Source organism: Oncorhynchus tshawytscha, linkage group LG10 (genome assembly GCF_018296145.1).
Source record: "Oncorhynchus tshawytscha isolate Ot180627B linkage group LG10, Otsh_v2.0, whole genome shotgun sequence".
NCBI classification, from domain to species: domain Eukaryota; kingdom Metazoa; phylum Chordata; class Actinopteri; order Salmoniformes; family Salmonidae; genus Oncorhynchus; species Oncorhynchus tshawytscha.
The window spans coordinates 84,722,360-84,747,056 of NC_056438.1; the positions used below are offsets into that span (position 1 = coordinate 84,722,360).

A 24,697-nucleotide genomic window follows, 5' to 3' on the forward strand; every position below is an offset into this window, starting at 1 on the left:
GCTACATATCGAAACAAAAAAAGAATCCACTTCGCCACATGATTACATGACTGCTCAAGTTAGCCAGGTGTGTCTGGAGGTTACTACGGCCATCTTGTATTTTATGTACATGTCCAGACAATAGTGACCCATCCACTTAGTTAGATGTGGCTGGGGGAGGTTATAGCCTCTCTATCACATGACCCAGAAATGTAGAATGTGTTTGGATAAGCATAATCTAATAATAATAAAATATTTATACAATATATTTATCTGGACACTTTCTATTTTTGATATTGCTACTATGCAAATATGCAAGTAACCGTTCCACTGTACCATTTACAACTTCTGTATCCTGTGCATGTGACAAATAAACATTGATTTGATATAGTATGTGTTTACCAGAGAGAGTCATGTGAACAGCAGGACCTGCACCAAAGTCAGGTTAGGATATAGGCAGGCTACTACTTTCACCGCTTTAAGTATTGACATCTTTGGTTGATTACTACACTACTCACTCTGTATAGCACATGGCTTCACATGTGAATCCTTAAAGAGACAGATGGGGCTACGGCTTAAGAGGGTGTGAATGATGCTGAATAGGTGTAGACAAAGAAGAGCTCTCCAGTAGGTGTACAAAAAGATTCAAGGGCCATTTTCTCAAAAGTGGGGTTACCTACTTTATCAACTTTCAAAGCAGAATTACATTCCCATTATGGTAGAGAAAGTATTACATTATCTGGCAACAGCTCTGGTAGACATTCCTGCAGTCAGCATGCCAATTGCACGCTTCCTCAAAACTGTGGCGTTGTGTTGTGGGACAAACCGCACAATTTAGAGTGGCTTTTTATTGTCCCCAGCACAAGGTGCACCTGTGTAATTTCCCTTTATTTTATTAGACTTGACTAGGCAAGTCGGTTTAGAACAAATTGTTATTTACAATGACGATCTACCCCAGCCAACGCTGGGCCAATTGCGCGCTGCCCTATGGGACTCTCAATCACGGTCAAATGTGAAACAGCCTGGAATAGAACCAGGGACGTACACTACGGTCACAAGACGCAGGCCTCCTAATTGTCCCTAGAATTTCTAAGCAAACAGCTGGAGGCAGGGCTTTCTCCTATAGAGCTCCATTTTTATGGAACGGTCTGCCTACCCATGTCAGAGATGCAAACTCGGTCTCAACCATCTTTACTGAAGACTCATCTCTTCAGTGGGTCATATGATTGAGTGTAGTCTGGCCCAGGAGTGGGAAGGTGAACGGAAAGGCTCTGGAGCAACGAACCGCCCTTGCTGTCTCTGCCTGGCCGGTTCCCCTCTTTCCACTGGGATTCTCTGCCTCTAACCCTATTACAGGGGCTGAGTCACTGGCTTACTGGGGCTCTCTCATGCCGTCCCTGGAAGGGTTGCGTCACCTGAGTGGGTTGATTCACTGATGTGGTCATCCTGTCTGGGTTGGCGCCCCCCCTTGGGTTGTGCCATGGCGGAGATCTTTGTGGGCTATACTCAGCCTTGTCTCAGGATGGTAAGTTGTGGTTGAAAATATCCCTCTAGTGGTGTGGGGGCTGTGCTTTGGCAAAGTGGGTGGGGTTATATCCTTCCTGTTTGGCCCTGTCCGGGGGTGTCCTCGGATGGGGCCACAGTGTCTTCTGACCCCTCCTGTCTCAGCCTCCAGTATTTATGCTGCAGTAGTTTGTGTGTCGGGGGGCTAGGGTCAGTTTGTTATATCTGGAGTACTTCTCCTGTCCTATTCGGTGTCCTGTGTATTTTAAGTGTGCTTTCTCTAATTCTCTCTTTCTTTCTCTCTCTCTCTCTCTCGGAGGACCATGCCCCAGGACTACCTGACATGACTCCTTGCTGTCCCCAGTCCACCTGGCAGTGCTGCTGCTCCAGTTTCAACTGTTCTGCCTTATTATTATTCAACCATGCTGATCATGTATGAACATTTGAACATCTTGGCCATGTTCTGTTATAATCTCCACCCGGCACAGCCAGAAGAGGACTGGCCACCCCACATAGCCTGGTTCCTCTCTAGGTTTCTTCCTAGGTTTTTGCCTTTCTAGGGAGTTTTTCCTAGGCACCGTGCTTCTACACCTGCATTGCTTGCTGTTTGGGGTTTTAGGCTGGGTTTATGTACAGCACTTTGAGATATCAGCTGATGTACGAAGGGCTATATAAATAAATTTGATTTGATTTGACTGTAGTGACGCCTATTGCACTGAGATGCAGTGCCTTAGACCGCTGTGCCACTCGGGAGCCCATGATGATCATGCTGTTTAATCAGCTTCTTGATATGCCACCCGTCAGGTGGATGGATTATCTTGGCAAAAGGAGAAATGCTCACTAACTGGGACGTAAACAAATTTGTGCATAAAATTTGAGAGAAATAAGCTTTTTGTACATATGGAACATTTCTAGGATCTTTATTTCAGCTCATTAAACATGGGATCAACACGTTACATGTTGTGTTTATATTTTTGTTCAGTATACTTTATAAGAAAGACCACACAAAAATGGAAATGTAATCTTCATGCAAATAACCTTCTGGTCATTCTGAAAACATCCTAAGAAATATGCCTTTGAATAGTCCATCTTTTCCTCCTCTTCAACTTTTCTTAAGGACACTTCTTTTCACCATCTCCTCCCATATCCCACCTCCCTCCCTCTCCTTCGGTGATAGTTGAAGGCTAGTGGGTGGTGTAGTGATACTAACCATGTGGACGGTAAATAGGTCCTGGCGGTTGAGCATGGGAAGAAAGTAGGACCAGGCGGTGTTCTTTGTCTTCTTGGCGTAGTCAAAGAAGATGTTCACCCTCTGGTGGTTCTCCTACAGAAACACAACAGAACCCTGTTTTAACATCTAGTGGTTCTAAAGGAACACAATAAAATTGGTTCTCTCTTCTACTGCAGGGATATTCAACTCTTAACCTGCGAGGTCCAAAGCCTGCTGGTTTTCTGTTCTACCTGACAATGAATTGCACACCTGGTGTCCCACTTCTAAATCAGTCCCTGATTAGAGGGGAACAACAAAAAAATACATTGGAACTGGTTTCAAAGTCCAGAGTTGAGTTTCTAGAAGTTCTGAAGGAACCTGTTTTAACTTCTAGTGGTTCTCATACAGAAACACTAGAACCCGGTTTTAACATCTAGTGGTTCTAATGTCACGCTGGTATAAAAGATTTGAGACACAGGAGAGAGAATACACAATAGGTTTTTATTTATTTTACCTTTATTTAACTAGGCAAGTCAGTTAAGAACAAATTATTATTTACAATGACGGCCTAGGAACAGTGTAATTCTGCCTTGTTCAGAGGCAGAATTACAGCTTGGGGATTCGATCTAGCAACCTTTCAGTTACTGGCCCAAAGCTCTAACCACTAGGCTACCTGCTGCCCCAAACACAACCAAAACAAACACGTATACAAAAACACTGGGCTGTACCCAAACAAAAGAGTGAGGGTAAACCTTGTTGACCCGTAATACACAACATATATAGCACGCAGCACAACATGTCCGTTGGTGGTACTCACACCACCAACGGACATGGGAACAATAACAGACAACCCAATGGACACCAAAGGGCACACTTTTCCAAGTACTAATCAGTGGGAATAAGGGATAGGTGTGCGTAATGAAAGTTCCGGAGACACCTACATTGAAATTCCCAGACAAAAGTCAAGAAGTGAACTTAACAGTAATAACTGTCCAGAGAGACTCAGGGAGGAAGAACAGTAAAAGTCAATAAGTGAACTTATAGAAGGTTATATGCTAATGTAGAGTATGAGAAAAAGTTTGGACACACGTATTCATTCAAGGGTTTTTCTTTATTCTTAGTATTTTCTACACTATAGAATAATAGTGAAGACATCAAAACTATGAAATAACACAAATGGAATCATGTAGTAACCAAAAAAAACATATTTGAGATTCTTCAAAGTAGCCACCCATTGCCTTCATGAAAGTTTTGCACATGCTTGGCATTCTCTCAACCAGCTTCATGAAGTAGTCACCTGGAATGCATTTAAATTAACAGGTGTGCCTTGTTAAAAGTTCATGTGTCATTTCTTTCCTTCTTAATGCGTTTCAGCCAATCAGTTGTGTTGTGACAAGGTAGGGGTGGTATACAGAAGATATCCCTATTTGATAAAAGACTAAGTCCACATTACAGCAAAAACAGCTCAAATAAGCAAATTAAGAGATGAAGGTCATTCAATACGGAAAATTTAAAGAACTTTGAACGTTTCTTCAAGTGCAGTCGCAAAAACTATGATGAAACTGGCTCTCATGAGGACCGACACAGGAAAGGAAGACGCAGAGGATACGTTCATTAGAGTCAACTGCCTCAAATATGCTTCACAGTTCAAGTAACAGACACATCAACATCAACTGTTCAGAGGAGACTGTGTAAATCAGGCCTTCATGGTCAAATTCTTGCAAAGAAACCACCACTAAAGGACAACAATAAGAAGACTTATTTGGGCCAAGATAAACGAGCAATGGACATTAGAGCGGTGGAAATCTGTCCCTTGGTCTGATGAGTCCAAATTTGAGATTTTTGGTTCTAACCGCCGTGTCTTTGTGAGACGCAGAGTAGGTGAACGGATGATCTCCACATGTGTGGTTCCCACTGTGAAGCTTAGAGGAGGATGAGGTGTGATGGTGTGGGGGTGCTTTGCTGGTGATACTGTCAGTGATTTATTTAGAATTCAAGGCACAACTTTTTAGTGACAGAATAATGTCTGTGAGTATAACAGAACTGCTATGGTAGGTGAAAACCCGAGGAAAATCCATCCAGGAAGTGGGATTTTTTTGATGTGAGTGGTTTTCCATTGAATGCCTATTGACTATGTAATTGGTTAGGGCCCAGATTGCAGTTCCTATGGCTTCCACTAGATGTCAACAGTCTTTAGACATGGTTTCAGGCTTGTTTTCTGAAATATCGACAAAGAAAAATACCTTTTTGTTAGGGAACTGGGGAAGCATGCAGTACTGGTTTGTGCGCGCGACCTTCGTATTCAATAGAAAGGAAAAAGAACGCTATTGTCCAGTTGAAATATTATTGATTATTTAGATAATTGACACCCTGAGGATTAGTTATAAACATCGTTTGACATGTTGACAAACTTTACCGGTACTATTACGATGTATTTGTCTGCATGTTTTGACCACCTTTAACCCAGTGGATTACTGAACAAAACGCGCCAACAAAACTGAGTTTTTGGGATATAAAGAGGGACTTTATCGAGCAAAACAACCATTTGTGTAACTGGGACCCTTCTGATTGCAACCAGATGAAGAAAAGTAAGTGATTCATTTTATTGCTATTTCTGACTTTTGTGACTCATCTGCTTGGTTTGAAAATGTTGGTATTTATTTATTTTATTTTACCTTTATTTAACCAGGTAGGCAAGTTGAGAACAAGTTCTCATTTACAATTGCGACCTGGCCAAGATAAAGCAAAGCAGTTCGACAGATACAACGACACAGAGTTACACATGGAGTAAAACAAACATACAGTCAATAATACAGTATAAACAAGTCTATATACAATGTGAGCAAATGAGGTGAGAAGGGAGGTAAAGGCAAAAAAGGCCATGGTGGCAAAGTAAATACAATATAGCAAGTAAAACACTGGAATGGTAGTTTTGCAATGGAAGAATGTGCAAAGTAGAAATAAAAATAATGGGGTGCAAAGGAGCAAAATAAATAAATAAATAAAAATTAAATACAGTTGGGAAAGAGGTAGTTGTTTGGGCTAAATTATAGGTGGGCTATGTACAGGAGCAGTAATCTGTGAGCTGCTCTGACAGTTGGTGCTTAAAGCTAGTGAGGGAGATAAGTGTTTCCAGTTTCAGAGATTTTTGTAGTTCGTTCCAGTCATTGGCAGCAGAGAACTGTAAGGAGAGGCGGCCAAAGAAAGAATTGGTTTTGGGGGTGACTAGAGAGATATACCTGCTGGAGCGTGTGCTACAGGTGGGAGATGCTATGGTGACCAGCGAGCTGAGATAAGGGGGGACTTTACCTAGCAGGGTCTTGTAGATGACATGGAGCCAGTGGGTTTGGCGAGAAGCTTTTGTGTGCAGGGCGCTGTCCTCAGATAATCGCATGTTATGCTTTCGTAGTAAAGACTTTTTGAAATCTGACAAAAGCGGCTGGAATAACAAGAAATTAATCTTTTAACCGATGTACAACACTTTTTTTTTCATGAATGTTTATTATTATTATTTCTGTCATTTGAATTTGGCGCTCTGCAGTTGTTGAGGTGGGTCGCTAGAGGCACGCCTGCGCCAGAGAGGTTAACCAGCATGGTTACCACATCATTCTGCAGAAATAAGCCATCCTATCTGGTTTGAGCTTATTGGGACCATCATTTGTTTTCAACAGGACAATGACCCAAAACACACCTCCAGACTGTGTAAGGAATATTTGACCAAGAAGGAGAGTATAATGAGTGCTGCATCTGATGACCTGGTCTCCACAATCACCCAACCTCAACCCAATTGAGATGGTTTGAGATGAGTTGGACCGCAGAGTGAAGGAAAAGCAGCCAACAAGTGCTCAGCATATGTGGGAACTCCTTCAAGACTGTTGGAAAAGCATTCCTCATGAAGCTGGTCAAGAGAATGCCAAGAGTGTGCAAAGCTGCAATCAAGGCAAAGGGAGGCTACTTTGAAGAACTTGTTTCACACTTTTTTGTATACTTAATGATTTCATGTGTGCAAATAATAAAAATAAAGAAAAACCCTTGAATGTGTAGGTGTGTCCAAACCTTTGACTGGTACTGTATATTTGCATCTCATTTGTCCAAATGTAAGCGAATATAAGTGTGTGCATGTGTGTCTGTAAGCAGGTGTTACCTGCAGGGTATCATCTATTAGGGTGAGGATGTACTGGACAGTCTGCTCCTTAGAGATGTGAGCCATCAGGTTCAGGAACGTCCTGGCACACTGGAGAAGGAAGATAATATACCCATTACGATGACATCCTGAAGACAAACTAATCTGAAAATCATGTTGGAGGATACAGTGAGCTCCAACAGTATTGGGATAGTGAGACACATTTTGTGGTTTTGGCTCTGTACTCTAGCACTTTTGATACACCCATGCTAACCATTACAACAACAGAGGAGGTTAGCATTTGGGGGGGGGTATGATATTTGTGCGTCTAACTCACTCATCATTATTCACGATTCATTCAGGATTACCTGTAATAAATGGTAGCATCCATATTAATGTAGAAGAGTTTGGAAACCAGCTAGATCTACTATCTCTATTATAATATGACAGACCAGCTAGATCTACTGTCTCTATTATATGATGACAGACCAGCTAGATCTACTGTCTCTATTATATGATGACAGACCAGCTAGATCTACTGTCTCTATTATATGATGACAGACCAGCTAGATCTACTGTCTCTATTATATGATGACAGACCAGCTAGATCTACTGTCTCTATTATATGATGACAGACCAGCTAGATCTACTGTCTCTATTATATTATGACAGACCAGCTAGATCTACTGTCTCTATTATATTATGACAGACCAGCTAGATCTACTGTCTCTATTATATTATGACAGACCAGCTAGATCTACTGTCTCTATTATATTACGACAGACCAGCTAGATCTACAGTCTCTATTATATTATGACAGACCAGCTAGATCTACTGTCTCTATTATATTATGACAGACCAGCTAGATCTACTGTCTCTATTATATTATGACAGACCAGCTAGATCTACTGTCTCTATTATATTATGACAGACCAGCTAGATCTACTGTCTCTATTATATTTTGACAGACCAGCTAGATCTACTGTTTCTATTATAATATGACAGACCAGCTAGATCTACTGTCTCTATTATATTATGACAGACCAGCTAGATCTACTGTCTCTATTTATTATGACAGACTAGCTAGATCTACTGTCTCTATTATATTTTGACAGACCAGCTAGATCTACTGTTTCTATTATAATATGACAGACCAGCTAGATCTACTGTCTCTATTATATTATGACAGACCAGCTAGATCTACTGTCTCTATTATATTATGACAGACCAGCTAGATCTACTGTCTCTATTATATTATGACAGACCAGCTAGATCTACTGTCTCTAATATATTATGACAGACCAGCTAGATCTACTGTCTCTATTATATTATGACAGACCAGCTAGATCTACTGTCTCTATTATATTATGACAGACCAGCTAGATCTAATGTCTCTATTATAATATGACAGACCAGCTAGATCTACTGTCTCTATTATATTATGACAGACCAGCTAGATCTAATGTCTCTAATATATTATGACAGACCAGCTAGATCTACTGTCTCTATTATATTATGACAGACCAGCTAGATCTACTGCCTCTGATATATAATGAGAGACCAGCTAGATCTACTGTATCTATTATATTATGAGAGACCAACTAGATATACTGTCTCTATTATATTATGATAGACCAGCTATATCTGCTTTCTATATTATATTATGACAGACGAGCTAGATCTAATGTCTCTAATATATAATGACAGACCAGCTAGATCTACTGTCTCTGTTATATTATGACAGACCAGCTAGATCTACTGTCTCTCATATATAATGACAGACCAGCTAGATCTACTGTCTCTATTATATTATGACAGACCAGCTAGATATACTGCCTCTGTTATATTATGACAGACCAGCTAGATCTACTGTCTCTATTATATTATGATAGACCAGCTAGATCTACTGTCTCTATTATATTATGACAGACCAGCTAGATCTACTGTCTCTATTATATTATGACAGACCAGCTAGATCTACTGTCTCTCTTATATTATGACAGACCAGCTAGATCTACTGTCTCTATTATATTATGAAAGACCAGCTAGATCTACTGTCTCTATTATATTATGACAGACCAGCTAGATCTACTGTCTCTATTATATTATGACAGACCAGCTAGATCTACTGTCTCTATTATATTATGATAGACCAGCTAGATCTACTGTCTCTATTATATTATGACAGACCAGCTAGATCTACTGTCTCTATTATATTATGACAGACCAGCTAGATCTACTGTCTCTATTATATTATGACAGACCAGCTAGATAGACTTGTAGATCTAGCTTTGTTTTCTTTATTATTTTGGTTAGGTCAGAGTGTGACATGTGTGTTTTTGTCTCATTCTAGGGTGATCGTACTGTCAAGAGATTTTTGTAGATTTATGGTTTTTTTTTAATCTAGGTGTTTATGTTGGTCTATGGTTGCCTAGATTGGTTCTCAAAAGGTGATGGTTGCTGAATAAAAGTCATGTTTCCAGCTACAAAAGTAATTTACAACATTACCAATGTCTACACTGCATTTCTGATCAATTTGATGTTGTTTTAAAATGGACCCCAAAAAAAAATGTATTGTGTTTCTTTCAATAACAAAAACTGACTGCAGGAATGTCTACCAGAGCTGTTGCCAGATAATGTAATACTTTCTCTACCATAATGGGAATGTAATTCTGCTTTGAAAGTTGATAAAGTAGGTAACCCCACTTTTGAGAAAATGGCCCTTGAATCTTTTTGTACACCTACTGGAGAGCTCTTCTTTGTCTACACCTATTCAGCATCATTCACACCCTCTTAAGCCGTAGCCCCATCTGTCTCTTTAAGGATTCACATGTGAAGCCATGTGCTATACAGAGTGAGTAGTGTAGTAATCAACCAAAGATGTCAATACTTAAAGCGGTGAAAGTAGTAGCCTGCCTATATCCTAACCTGACTTTGGTGCAGGTCCTGCTGTTCACATGACTCTCTCTGGTAAACACATACTATATCAAATCAATGTTTATTTGTCACATGCACAGGATACAGAAGTTGTAAATGGTACAGTGGAACGGTTACTTGCATATTTGCATAGTAGCAATATCACAAATAGAAAGTGTCCAGATAAATATATTGTACAAATATTTTTTTATATGATGCTTACCCAGACACATTCTACATTTCTGGGTCATGTGACAGAGGCCAGGCACTACTACTAGGCACTACTTCTTTTACCTTTATTGTGCACTAACAGCTAAAATACATGCATACGGTTTTAGTCATTTCAGTTTACATTGAAAGCGCTTTTTCATCACAAAAATGAATGTAAAAAATTTAAATAACACCGTTTGAACCCCCCCCCACCCCCAAGGATTACAATTTCTGAAAATTCCCTGTTGTACCTGATGTCCTTCATTTGTGAGGATGGTCTGTTTCTCCTCAGAATGAGCCACTTCAAACTTCTTAATGAACTCACAGTCCTCGGCAGAGATCATCTGGCCCCTGAGACAAACACAGCATGATAATTACAATACTACTTCACATTAGTCCTCTCAAATATAACATGCTTCTATCAAATCCTATCACCTCTGACAGAGAAAACACAATGTAATAGAAATGATTACATTCATATTCCTCCCCTGAAATAATTAGACCCCAAGGGAGACAAGGTACACAGTATGATTGATGACTATTAAAACACTTGAGTCTAACCAGCATAATAAACAAATTCCCATGAAAACCCAGCAGTGTTTGTCAGACCATGAGACATCCCAAAAACCAGCCTCTAACAAAAACATCTGCACGTACATGTCAGTGGTTTTGCTCTTACAACCCCCACAAGCATCACGGGACTCATTTGAAGTTTGCCCAGAACCAGTTAAAAAAGAAGATTAATGGAAGTATATATGGATGTAGTTTAGTGTCAAAAAAAGGTTACATACAGTACCAGCCAAAAGTTGACACACCTACTCATTCAATGGTTTTTAATTATTTTTACTATGTTCACTATTATTTTACAATGTAGAAGACAAAAACTAATGAATATAACACATATGGAATCATGCAGTAACCAAAAGTGTTAAATCAAAATAGATCATTACTTTAAGACATGAAGTTCAGTCAATCTGGAAAATTTCAAGAAACGTGAAAGTGAAACTATCAAAGAGCAATGCAACTGGATCTCATGACGACAACCACAGAAAGGGAAGACCCAGAGTTACCTCTGCTGCAAAGGATAAGTTCATTGGAGTTAACTGCTCTCCAGAGGGTAGTGAGGTCTGTACAACGCATCACCGGGGGCAAACTACCTGCCCTCCAGGACACCTACACCACCCGATGTCACAGGAAGGCCAAAAAGATCATCAAGGACAACAACCACCCGAGCCACTGCCTGTTCACCCCACTATCATCCAGAAGGCGAGGTCAAAGCTGGGACTGAGAGACAGAAGCTGTTTTTCAATCTCAAGGCCAGACTGTTAAACAGCCATCACTAACATGGAGAGGCTGCTGCCAACATACTGACTCAAATATCTAGCCACTTTAATAATTAAAAATGGGATGTAATAAACATATCACGAGTCACTTTAAACAATGCCATTAATACATTTTTACATATCCTACATTACTCAACTCATATGTACATACTGTATTCTATACCATGTACTGCATCTTGCCTATGCCACACGGCCATCGCTCATCCATATATTTATATGTACATATTCTTATTCATCCCTTTACATGTGTGTGTATAAGGTAGTTGCTGTGAATTTGTTGGATTACGTGTTAGATATTAGTGCATTAACTAGAAGCACAAGCATTTCGCTACACTCACATTAACATCTGCTAACCATGTGTATGTGACCAATAGAATTGTATTTTATTGCAGCCCAAATAAATGCTTCAGAGTTCAAGTAACAGACATCTCAACATTAATTGTTCAGAGGAGACTGTGTGAAATCAGGCCTTCATGGTCAAATTGCTGCAAAGAAACCACTACAAAAGGACACCAATAAGAAGAAAAGACTTGCTTGGGCCAAAACAAACACAAGCAATGGACATTAGACTGGTGAAAATCTGTTCTTTGGTAAATTTAGAGATTTTTGGATCCAACCACCGTGTCTTTGTGAGAAGCAGAATAGGTGAACGGATTATCTCCGCACATATGGTTCCCACCATGAAGCATGGAAGAGGTGTGACAATGATTTGCTGGTGACACTGTCGGTGATTTACATAGAATTCAAGGCATGCTTAACCAGCATGGCTACCACAGCATTCTGCAGCAATACGCCAATGACCAATGAGAGTGATCGAGTGCTGCATCAGATGACCTGGCCTCCACAATCACCTGACCTCAACCCAATTGAGATGGTTTGGGATGAGTTGAACCGCAGAGTGAAGGAAAAGCAGCCAACAAGTGTTCAGCATACAGAAGTCGGGAAGTTTACACACACTTAGGTTGGAGTCATTAAAACTCGTTTTTCAACCACTCCACAAATTTCTTGTTAACAAACTATAGTTTTGTCAAGTCGGTTAGGACATCTACTTTGTGCATGACAAGTCATTTTTCCAACAACTGTTTACAGACAGATTATTTCACTGTATCACAAACTGTATCACAATTCCAGTGGGTCAGAAGTTTACATACACTAAGTTGACGGTGCCTTTAAACAGCTTGGAAAATTCCAGAAATTGATGTCATGGCTTTAGAAGCTTCTGATTGATTCACATGATGTCAATTAGCATATTGGAGGTGTACCTGTGGATGCATTTCAAGGCCTACCTTCAAACTCAGTGCTTCTTTGCTTGACATCATGGGAAAATCAAAATAAATCAGCAAAGACCTAATAAATAAAAAATTGTCGACCTCCACAAGTCTGGTTCATCTTTCGGAGCAATTTCCAAAACGCCTGAAGGTACCACATTCATCTGTACAAACAATAGTACGCAAGTATAAACACCATGGGACCACGCAGCCGTCATACCGCTCAGTAAGGAGATGCGTTCTGTCTCCTAGCGATGAACATATGTTGGTGCGAAAAGTGCAAATCAATCCCAGAACAACAGCAAAGGACCTTGTGAAGATGCTGGAGGAAACAGACACAAAAAAGTATCAATATCCACAGTAAAACGAGTCCTATATCGACATAAACTGAAAGGCCACTCAGCAAGGAAGAAGCCACTGCTCCAAAAACGCCATAAAAGAAAGTCAGACAACAGTTTGCAACTGCACATGGGGACAAAGATCGTACTTTTTAGAGAAATGTCCTCTGGTCTGATGAAACAAAAATAGAACTCTTTGGCCATAATGACCATCGTTATGTTTGGAGGAAAAAGGGAGAGGCTTGCAAGTCGAAGAACACCATCCCAACCGTGAAGCATGGGGTGGCAGCATCATGTTGTGGAGATGCATTGCTGCAGGAGGGACTGGTGCACACACAAAATAGATGGCTTCATGTGGATGGAAAATTATGTGGATGTATTGAAGCAACATCTCAAGACATCAGTCAGGAAGTTAAAGCTTGGTTGCAAATGGGTCTCAAATCAAAATCAAATCAAATGTATTTGTCACATACACATGGTTAGCAGATGTTAATGCGAGTGTAGCGAAATGCTTGTGCTTCTAGTTCCGATAATGCAGTAATAAACAACGTGTAATCTAACCTAACAATTTCACAACAACTACCTTATACACACAAGTGTAAAGGGATAAAGAATATGTACATAGAGATATATGAATGAGTGATGGTACAGAACGGCATAGGCAAGATGCAGTAGATGGTATCGAGTACAGTATATACATATGAGATGAATAATGTAGGGTATGTAAACATTATATTAAGTAGCATTGTTTAAAGTAGCTAGTGATATATTTTACATCAATTCCCATCAATTCCCATTATTAAAGTGGCTGGAGTTTAGTCAGTGTGTTGGCAGCAGCCACTCAATGTTAGTGGTGGCTGTTTAACAGTCTGATGGCCTTCAGATAGAAGCTGTTTTTCAGTCTCTCGGTCCCTGCTTTGATGCACCTGTACTGACCTCGCCTTTTGGATGATAGCGGGGTGAACAGGCAGTGGCTCGGGTGGTTGTTGTCCTTGATGATCTTTATGGCCTTCCTGTGACATTGGGTGGTGTAGGTGTCCTGGAGGGCAGGTAGTTTGCCCCCGGTGATGTGTTGTGCAGACCTCACTACCCTCTGGAGAGCCTTACGGTTGTAGGCGGAGCAGTTGCTGTACCAGGCGGTGATACAGACCGACAGGATGCTCTCGATTGTGCATCTGTAGAAGTTTGTGAGTGCTTTTGGTGACAAGCCGAATTTCTTCAGCCTCCTGAGGTTGAAGAGGCGCTGCTGCTGCGCCTTCTTCACGATGCTGTCTGTGTGGGTGGACCAATTCAGTTTGTCTGTGATGTGTACGCCGAGGAACTTAAAACTTACTACCCTCTCCACTACTGTTCACTCGATGTGGATAGGGGGTGCTCCCTCTGCTGTTTCCTGAAGTCCACAATCATCTCCTTAGTTTTGTTGACGTTGAGTGTGAGGTTATTTTCCTGACACCACACTCTGAGGGCCATCACCTCCTCCCTGTAGGCCGTCTCGTCGTTGTTGGTTATCAAGCCTAACACTGTAGTGTCGTCCGCAAACTTGATGATTGAGTTGGAGGCGTGCCGGGCCACGCAGTCGTGGGTGAACAGGGAGTACAGGAGAGGGCTCAGAACGCACCCTTGTGAAGGGTTACTGGGGGTGCAAGGTGGCCAACCATCCTTCAGGAGAGTTACTGGGGTTGCGAGGTGGCCAACCATCCTCCATGAGAGTTACTGGGGGTGCAAGGTGGCCAACCATCCTCCAGGAGAGTTACTGGGGGTGCAAGGTGGCCAACCATCCTCCAGGAGAATTACTGGGGGTGCAAGGTGGCCAACCATCCTCCATAAGAGTTACTGGGGGTGCAAGGTGGCCAACCATCCTCCAGGAGAGTTACTGGGGTGCAAGGTGGCCAACCATCCTCCATGAGAGTTACTGGGGGTGCAAGGTGGCCAACCATCCTCCAGGAGAGTCCAGGAGATATACCTGGGGTGCATGGTAGTCAACCATCCTCCATGAGAGTTACTGGGGGTGCAAGGTGGCCAAACATCCTCCAGGAGAGATACTGGGGTGCAAGGTGGCCAACCATCCTCCATGAGAGTTACTGGGGGTGCAAGGTGGCCAAACATCCTCCAGGAGAGATACTGGGGTGCAAGGTGGCCAACCATCCTCCAGGAGAGTTACTGGGGGTGCAAGGTGGCCAACCATCCTCCAGGAGAGTTACTGGGGGTGCAAGGTGGCCAACCATAATCCAGGAGAGATACTGGGGGTGCGAGGTGGCCAACCATCCTCCATGAGAGTTACTGGGGGTGCAAGGTGGCCAACCATAATCCAGGAGAGATACTGGGGTGCAAGGTGGCCAACCATCCTCCATAAGAGTTACTGGGGTGCAAGGTGGCCAACCATCCTCCAGGAGAGTTACTGGGGGTGCAAGGTGGCCAACCATAATCCAGGAGAGTTACTAGGTGTGCAAGGTGGCCAACCACCCTTCAGGAGAGTTACTGGGGGTGCAAGGTGGCCAACCATAATCCAGGAGAGATACTGGGGTGCAAGGTGGCCAACCATCCTCCATAAGAGTTACTGGGGGTGCAAGGTGGCCAACCATCCTCCAGGAGAGTTACTGGGGTGCAAGGTGGCCAACCATCCTCCCGGGAGAGTTACTGGGGTGCAAGGTGGCCAACCATCCTTCAGGAGAGTTACTGGGGTGCAAGGTGGCCAACCATCCTCCAGGAGAGTTACTGGGGGTGCAAGGTGGCCAACCATCCTCCATGAGAGTTACTGGGGGTGCAAGGTGGCCAACCATCCTCCAGGAGAGTTACTGGGGGTGCAAGGTGGCCAACCATCCTCCAGGAGAGTCCAGGAGATATACCTGGGGTGCATGGTAGTCAACCATCCTCCATGAGAGTTACTGGGGGTGCAAGGTGGCCAACCATCCTCCGGGAGAGTTACTGGGGTGCAAGGTGGCCAACCATCCTCCGGGAGAGTTACTGGGGTGCAAGGTGGCCAACCATCCTCCAGGAGAGTTACTGGGGTGCAAGGTGGCCAACCATCCTCCAGGAGAGTTACTGGGGTGCAAGGTGGCCAACCATCCTCCATGAGAGTTACTGGGGGTGCAAGGGTGCCAACCATCCTCCATGAGAGTTACTGGGGGTGCAAGGTGGCCAACCATCCTCCAGGAGAGATACTGGGGGTGTCAGGTGGCCAACCATCCTCCAGGAGAGATACTGGGGTGCAAGGTGGCCAACCATCCTCCAGGAGAGTTACTGGGGGTGCAAGGTGGCCAACCATCCTCCAGGAGAGTTACTGGGGGTGCAAGGTGGCCAACCATAATCCAGGAGAGATACTGGGGGTGCGAGGTGGCCAACCATCCTCCATGAGAGTTACTGGGGGTGCAAGGTGGCCAACCATAATCCAGGAGAGATACTGGGGTGCAAGGTGGCCAACCATCCTCCATAAGAGTTACTGGGGGTGCAAGGTGGCCAACCATCCTCCAGGAGAGTTACTGGGGGTGCAAGGTGGCCAACCATCCTTCAGGAGAGTTACTGGGGGTGCAAGGTGGCCAACCATAATCCAGGAGAGATACTGGGGTGCAAGGTGGCCAACCATCCTCCATAAGAGTTACTGGGGGTGCAAGGTGGCCAACCATCCTCCAGGAGAGTTACTGGGGTGCAAGGTGGCCAACCATCCTCCAGGAGAGTTACTGGGGGTGCAAGGTGGCCAACCATCCTCCAGGAGAGTTACTGGGGTGCAAGGTGGCCAACCATAATCCAGGAGAGTTACTGGGGTGCAAGGTGGCCAACCATCCTCCAGGAGAGTTACTGGGGGTGCAAGGTGGCCAACCATCCTCCAGGAGAGATACTGGGGTGCAAGGTGGCCAACCATCCTCCAGGAGAGTTACTGGGGGTGCAAGGTGGCCAACCATCCTCCAGGAGAGTTACTGGGGGTGCAAGGTGGCCAACCATAATCCAGGAGAGATACTGGGGGTGCGAGGTGGCCAACCATCCTCCATGAGAGTTACTGGGGGTGCAAGGTGGCCAACCATAATCCAGGAGAGAGATACTGGGGTGCAAGGTGGCCAACCATCCTCCATAAGAGTTACTGGGGGTGCAAGGTGGCCAACCATCCTCCAGGAGAGTTACTGGGGGTGCAAGGTGGCCAACCATCCTTCAGGAGAGTTACTGGGGGTGCAAGGTGGCCAACCATAATCCAGGAGAGATACTGGGGTGCAAGGTGGCCAACCATCCTCCATAAGAGTTACTGGGGGTGCAAGGTGGCCAACCATCCTCCAGGAGAGTTACTGGGGTGCAAGGTGGCCAACCATCCTCCAGGAGAGTTACTGGGGGTGCAAGGTGGCCAACCATCCTCCAGGAGAGTTACTGGGGTGCAAGGTGGCCAACCATAATCCAGGAGAGTTACTGGGGGTGCAAGGTGGCCAACCATCCTCCAGGAGAGTTACTGGGGGTGCAAGGTGGCCAACCATCCTTCAGGAGAGTTACTGGGGTGCAAGGTGGCCAAACCATCCTCCGGGAGAGTTACTGGGGGTGCAAGATGGCCAACCATCCTCCAGGAGAGTTACTGGGGGTGCAAGGTGGCCAACCATCCTTCAGGAAAGTTACTTGGTGTGCAAGGTGGCCAACCATCCTCCAGGAGAGTCCAGGAGAGATACTGGGTGGGCAGGATTTTACTCCAATCCTGCTCAAACACACCACATTGCAAAAAAATAAAAATAAAAAACCTGCACACCCAGTATCTCTCTCCAGCTGGAAGGTTGACGGACCACATGTGTTTCATACAGTAGCCCATGAGCGCAGTATTTTACTTTGTGGGGGGTTAAGTGCCTTGCTCAAGGACACGACGGCAGGAAATATAATATATGGGATCAGAGATCAGCTGTCTTTCATTGTCAAGACCAGTGATAACAATGGTTACTTTGTGAAGTGGTTGCTTTTATCATACGACACAATTTTCAATAAAAGTAAAACAAAAATCTGTCATACTTGTCCGAAGGCTAAAAAAGTTCAATGTTAAGCTCTGGTCTAATCTATTATGGGATGTCAGGGTCTTTTGACTTCTCTATTTAACAGTAAGTTCCTAATTACAGAGAGAGCTTCTTATCCAAAGCTGACATTCACACTGGAAATACCACACATACCAGTCAGCACTATACAACCTGGTTCTATTTCTCATGTCCGTGATTATGTTACTGAGACCACTAAGGCCCTCGACAGCCTGAAGTAGAAGGTCTGAGTTGGAAATCTACAGACAAAAGGAACTAACATTCACAAGGCATTGAGTCACAGAACAGAGAACCAAAGAAAACCCATCTGCGACTTTTGACTTCAGTATGTAGGGCCTAAAGACCAGAATTCAAAGACATTCAAAGAAATCATAGGCCTAGAGTCTTATAGACAACTTATGAGGAAGATACATGGTGACAGGAGGATGAAGAGGATGATGACGAAGGTGTACTTACTGCAGGTATGACTGCCAGTTGACCTTGTTGGCTCTGACCTCCGCAGCCTTGGCAGCGATGATGTTAGTGGGTACTGCAGCGTCCACCGCCCCGCGGATATCCATCCTGATACACCTGTTCAATACCACTCTGGACTACAATAAATAATTCCCTGGAGGGAGAAAGGGAGGGTTATCAATGAATAATAAACCATCACAAATCAACAAGTCCTCCTAAACATTGATTTGGCAACATGCTACATTGCTCATAATAGCCCAACTGTTGGTGAGAGCAGTTTTTTAATGCGTAGGCTATTAATTATGGTGCCAGTCAGGAATTCATGGCCAACTCTGCAGACAGATCCTCATTTTTTCCATCAGCTACCTTGATGCTTTCAAGACAACTTGGAACCTCTGATTTAAAATGTACGTAGGTTTTTGCGTAAAGCATCCCATTGATCGAATCTGATATTTTTCTAGTTGGAAACTCGGGCCTCATCTTTCTACAACGAGTTTACAAGTCAGAAATGTCCAGGGCCATACTACAAATTAACAGTTCACATTTAGTTTCCCAGTCTAAAAATGTGCGTCATCATTGTGCACATTTTCTCCTTTCCTCCTTAATGGATGTGCAGCCATAAAAATAAAATGAATAGAACAGGCGTCCCCATTCAAGTCAATGATGGCATAATGGGTGGACTGGCAGTAATTGCAAGTGTACCCATAGGAGCAAAGAAGGAAGGAAATTCCTTAAAAGTAACCCCATCAGTAAATTCATTAAGTTAACCCATCAATATGTGCTGCGATTTGTTGTTGTGACAAGATGGAGTACAGCTACGACCGGGCTCAATAGGAGCATACCGGGCTCAATAGGAGCATACCGGGCTCAATAGGAAGAGTGATTCATTGTGAAAAAGACAGAATATCTACATTTTTTAAATTTTATTTTACCTTTATTTAACTAGGCAAGTCAAATTCTTATTTTCAATGACGGCCTAGGAACAGTGGGTTAACTGCCTGTTCAGGGGCAGAATGACAGATTTGTACCTTGTCAGCTCGGGGGTTTGAACTTGCAACCTTCCGGTTGCTAGTCAAAAGTCTGTCATACTTGTCCGAAGGACAAATATTTGGACAAAATATTTGGAAACCATATGGTTTGGGGTACAAATATACATTAAAGACGACAATATTATGCAAAGTTAGTATTGATCATATTGAACAATATTTCTTTATTTCCATTTCCATTCTGTATAGAGGGAGTTCTGTTGCTGCACCCTTTAAGCCGATCTGAGATGAAGATCAAATTTACTCAAATGGACTGAACAAAAACGCATGTTGGTCCCATGTTTCGTCAGCTGAAATAAAATAATAATAAAATATTATACCAGACATTTTCTGTATGCACAAAAAGCTTCCCTCAAATTCTGTGTACACATTTCTGTACACATTGTGACAAGAGCGCCCCATGGTGCAGTGGGGTTATGGTATGGGGAGGTATAAGCTACGGACAAGGAACAGAATTTCATTTTAAATCGATGGCAATTTGAAAGCACACTTTTTACGTTCTTATTTAAAACCAAAATGTTCCATATACACAAAAAGCTTATTACCTCATTTTGTGCACAAATTTGTTTACATCTTTACTAATAGTGAACGCACAACATTCCAACGATTTCTTCAGACTAAGTTTGAGGCTATTTTTCTATGAAAGTAAATAAGTAATATTACGAGTAAAGTAGGAATCCCAGGATTAAATATGCGATAAGATACAGTGCCTTGCGAAACTATTCGGCCCCCTTGAACTTTGCGACCTTTTGCCACATTTCAGGCTTCAAACAAAGATATAAAACTGTATTTTTTTGTGAAGAATCAACAACAAGTGGGACACAATCATGAAGTGGAACAACATTTATTGGATATTTCAAACTTTTTTAACAAATCTAAAACTGAAAAATTGGGCGTGCAAAATTATTCAGCCCCTTTACTTTCAGTGCAGCAAACTCTCTCCAGAAGTTCAGTGAGGATCTCTGAATGATCCAATGTTGACCTAAATGACTAATGATGATAAATACAATCCACCTGTGTGTAATCAAGTCTCCGTATAAATGCACCTGCACTGTGATAGTCTCAGAGGTCCAATGTTTCATGAAGATGCTGTTTTTGATTTGTTAAAAAAGTTTGAAATATCCAATAAATGTCATTCCACTTCATGATTGTGTCCCACTTGTTGTTGATTCTTCACAAAAAAATACAGTTTTATATCTTTGTTTGAAGCCTGAAATGTGGCAAAAGGTCGCAAAGTTCCGAATACTTTCAAGAAGGCACTGTATGTTTCAAGAAACATGTATATATTTGGCCTGGTGAAGAGGTTTTATGTGCTGAAGCTGATTGAGTTTTTTACGAGTCGTCACCGTCCGAGACAGAGTAAAAATGTAAACACCACAAGACCAGTCTGAAGTACTACAACACTGGATTTAGGTATTGGCAGGTAAGAATGTCTATTTCACCAGCTACATTGGTGGGTGGTCAGTTTGCAAGGCTCTTTTTATGGCAGTTTTGTAGCAGTGGCTTCTTCCTTGCTGAGCGGCCTTTCAGGTTATGTTGATATAGGACTCGTTTTTACTGTGGATATTGATACTTTTGTACCCGTTTCCTCCAGCATCTTCACAAGGTCCTTTGCTGTTGTTCTGGGATTGATTTGCACTTTTCGCACCAAAGTACATTCATCTCTAGGAGACAGAATGCGTCTCCTTCCTTAGCGGTATGACGGCTGTGTGGTCCCATGGTGTTTATACTTGCGTACTATTGTTTGTACAGATGAACATGGTACCTTCAGGCGTTTGGAAATTGCTCCCAAAGGATGAACCAGACTTGTGGAGGACTACAATTTTTTTTCTGAGGTCTTGGCTGATTTCTTTTGATTTTCCCATGATGTCAAGCAGAGGCACCGAGTTGGACGGTAGGCCTTGAAATACATCCACAGGTATCCCTCCAATGATGACAATTAGCCTATCAGAAGCTTCTAAAGCCATGGCATAATTTCCTGGAATTTTCCAAGCTGTTTAAAGGCAGTCAACCAAGTGTATGTAAACTTCTGACCCACAGGAATTGTGATAGTGATTTATAAGTGAAATAATCTGTAAACAATTGTTGGAAAAATTACTTGTGTCATGCACAAAGTAGAGGTCCTAACAGCCTTGCCAAAACTATAGTTTGTTAACAAGAAATTTGTGGAGTGGTTGAAAAAACTAGTGCTAATGACTCCAACCTAAGTGTATGTAAACTTCCAACTTCAAGTTAGTCTAATTTTGTTCACAAGCTAGGTTGTTTTTCAACATTAGTTTGAGTCTGCTGCTTCAACTGATAGCAAAGAAATGCCTAGTCAGATGTAAACACATATCTAGATTGAGTTGAACGCTTCTGATCAGTAGCTGTGTGGTTGGGGTCAGTGTCTAAACTACAGTTGTTCCATGTGAAAAACTGAAAGAAGTGCAATGAGAAGTGATTGGGTAAAATATGAAGCAAGTGAATGAAGATTGTTTTGCTCTATCCAATCAGAGCAGCAGGATCAACGTACAGCCCCCCTTCTCTTCACAGACAGGCAAAGTAGCCAGTGGTTATTTAGAGCAAGGGGGACAATCCTGAGAAGGACAAAGTTCAGTCCGAAACAGATTTTTTTTTTAAATGGGAATTCTGTCACACGAAGCGTTGTCTCCCATCGAGGCACATGTTGCTTGGCAACAGTTGCCCTGGCAGGCCTGCTCCCTCCATGGCTAAAGCCAGTGTGAGAAACACATTGCTAAAACACAGATTCATGGTAGAGTTGTTAGACAAAGTAAGGGAAGTGAACTTCAAAACTAGATGTAGTTTTATTGGAATGTCCAGTGGTTGTTGGTAAGTTATGAATCGGCTAGCTTCTGACATGATTTACTAAATCTATAATGAAAGCAGATGATGGGTTACTAAAACAGCTCTATTGACAGAATAAGCTATTCTTAATTTGTTTTCAGCAAAGAAGTTGAAGATCGTTGGGAAAGTGGTCAAAAATTAAGTTTGTTTACATAGTTAGAAAATGTTGTTGATGCAGTTACTAAAACATCTGTAAAGTTTGATCAGTACCGGATAATTCTGTTCTGGTTTCTTGAATAGCAGGGAAGTCGACCATGTCATACCCTCTGACCACTTTTCCAACAACTTAGACAAAAAGTTAGTGGGATCCTGGGTGGCGCAGCGGTCTAAGGCATTACGTCGCAGTGCTAGAGGAGTCACTACAGACCCAGGTTATATCACAACCGGCTGTGATCGAGAGTCCCATAGGGCGGCGCACAATTGGCCCAGCGTCGTCCAGGTTAGGGGAGGGTTTGGCAAGGGTAGGCCGTCATTGTAAATAAGATTTGTTCAACTGACTTGCCTAGTTAAATAAAAGGTTAAATAAAACAAAAGTAGTTGATTTGCATCAAAAGTTTCATTGTTGCATTTACAGCGAATGGAAGTGATTGTTACAATTGGGCCTTTAGAATGCTGAGGAAATCCCATGAAAATGGATGGAGGACAAAAAGGCCAAAACGTTTGATTTAACCAGACCTACAAACATGCAAACATCCTACAAACACCGTCTCCACGTCAATAGTGAAGAGGCGATTCCGGGATGCTGGCCTTCTAGGCAGAGTTGCAAAGAAAAAGCCATCTCTGTCCAGTGTCTGATATTTTGCCCATCTTAATCTTTTATTCTTATTGGGCAGTCTGAGATATGGCTTTTCTTTGCAACTCTACACTGTATTTCTGATCAATTTGATGTTATTTTAATGGACAAAAAGGTTGATTTTCTTTCAAAAACAAGGACATTTGTAAGTGACCCCAAACTTTTGAACAGTAGTTTGTGTGTGTGTACATATATTAGCGTAGCTGACCATTCATCACATCATGAAATGGTTCATGACCATCCATCCTAGTGTTCTTATTCTATGCCAACTACAATGCATCGTTCTACTACATCCAAAGGTGTGTTCGTAAATTCAATCCGAAGTGCCAGAGACCACTCAGAGTGAGCTCTGGACGTTGGTAAATTCAGCCTTTTACTTCTTGGAGAGTTCAGAGCGCACACTGGACACTGGCCGAGGAGTAGGGTTGATCTGAGCATTCTGACCTTACAACGGCAGTCAAACATCCAAGCTAATTGGCTAATGTTGGCTAGCTCCTTCCAGACACAAATGAGAGAACAGTTATTCTGCGCCCTCGCTCACTTAGACAAGAGTGCTCTTAAATTGAACGCAGCCCATGTAAATGTACGATTTTGATTGGATGATAAGCATTTTAACGACTGGGAAACTGTTTACATTTCAACTGATTGGAATGTTAACAAGTATTGCACTTCCAAGTTTCCAAGTTGTCTTGAACGCGGCATGAGCTAACGCTTGCCAGGTTTGCCAGGCAACTCAGGACATAAGTAACGTTAGCTAGCTAATTTAGCCAATGCAATATGATTCATGTTGCTGGTGCAGTCACGTCGACTAGCCGACTAAACACAATCGTGGAGTTCAGTTGGCTTGTCATTGACAAAACATGAGCTGTAACGTTATAATTTGGCTAAATCGAGAGCAATTGTCAACAAATCCCGAGATAAATATAGTAAGCGTTGTTACTGAATTGGATTGAGTCGTTTCTCGACAACTACGATAACTGGCTAATGTCAATACTATGGTGCAAGTCAGAACCATATACAGTATAACGGTTAGCTTTATGATTCTGGAGCAGGCTAGCTTAGTTAAGTCATCAACCGACAATACACAACCTAGAATCTCAAAGAAACATTACAATAATTACAATAATGTCTTCCCACCACTGACACAACCAAAATAAAGCATTAATTAACTGTCTTTTAAAAGCAAAATACCATTAACATCACCTACCTGTCAGCTGACAAACTATAAGACGACGTCACGAGAAACCTATCATGTGATGGTGTCGTGCACGTCACGAGCCAGTAGGAAGCGGCTTCTTTTTTTTCTTCTTCTTCTATGGGTTTAATGGCGTACTACAACCCAAAAAGGTGTGCTGCCGCCACCAACTGGATAGGGCTAAACCCCCCCTCCCCCAAAATAAAAAATGTATCCATAGGTAATAGTGAAACTAACTTAATCCACCCCCCAAAATAATACATTGCCAAAACAAACAAAACTCCAACTTCTTCCTTCTATTAATTATTCACATCTCCCTTCTCAGGCTCTAGGACCTGAGAGGGTGGTATGGCTTGTGCCACTATTCCGTTGAACTTCTTTGCTGAGAAATCTTTCAGCACCAGAAACCGCCCCACCCCGCCACATCCACTATTTTTTCTACCTTCCTGGACCTTCTCTCCACCTCGGCAGTGCCATTAATT

General features: G+C 42.6%; 1 protein-coding gene across 2 annotated transcripts in view; it reads right to left on the bottom strand.

Annotated features, from left to right (window-relative positions):
* atp6v1h (ATPase H+ transporting V1 subunit H) overlaps positions 1-24,308 on the bottom strand; it is a 99,289-nt gene extending 74,981 nt beyond the window's left edge. For both annotated transcript variants that reach the window (XM_042329287.1, XM_042329286.1), the window contains exons 1-5: positions 24,228-24,308; positions 18,341-18,491; positions 10,193-10,292; positions 6,837-6,926; positions 2,693-2,806 (exon numbers count right to left, since the gene is read on the bottom strand). In XM_042329287.1, the coding sequence (XP_042185221.1) occupies positions 2,693-2,806; positions 6,837-6,926; positions 10,193-10,292; positions 18,341-18,444 (408 nt within the window). In that variant the 5' untranslated portion in view covers positions 18,445-18,491; positions 24,228-24,308. The remainder of the gene's footprint in view (positions 1-2,692; positions 2,807-6,836; positions 6,927-10,192; positions 10,293-18,340; positions 18,492-24,227) is intronic.
* Between the last annotated feature and the right edge of the window lie 389 nt (positions 24,309-24,697).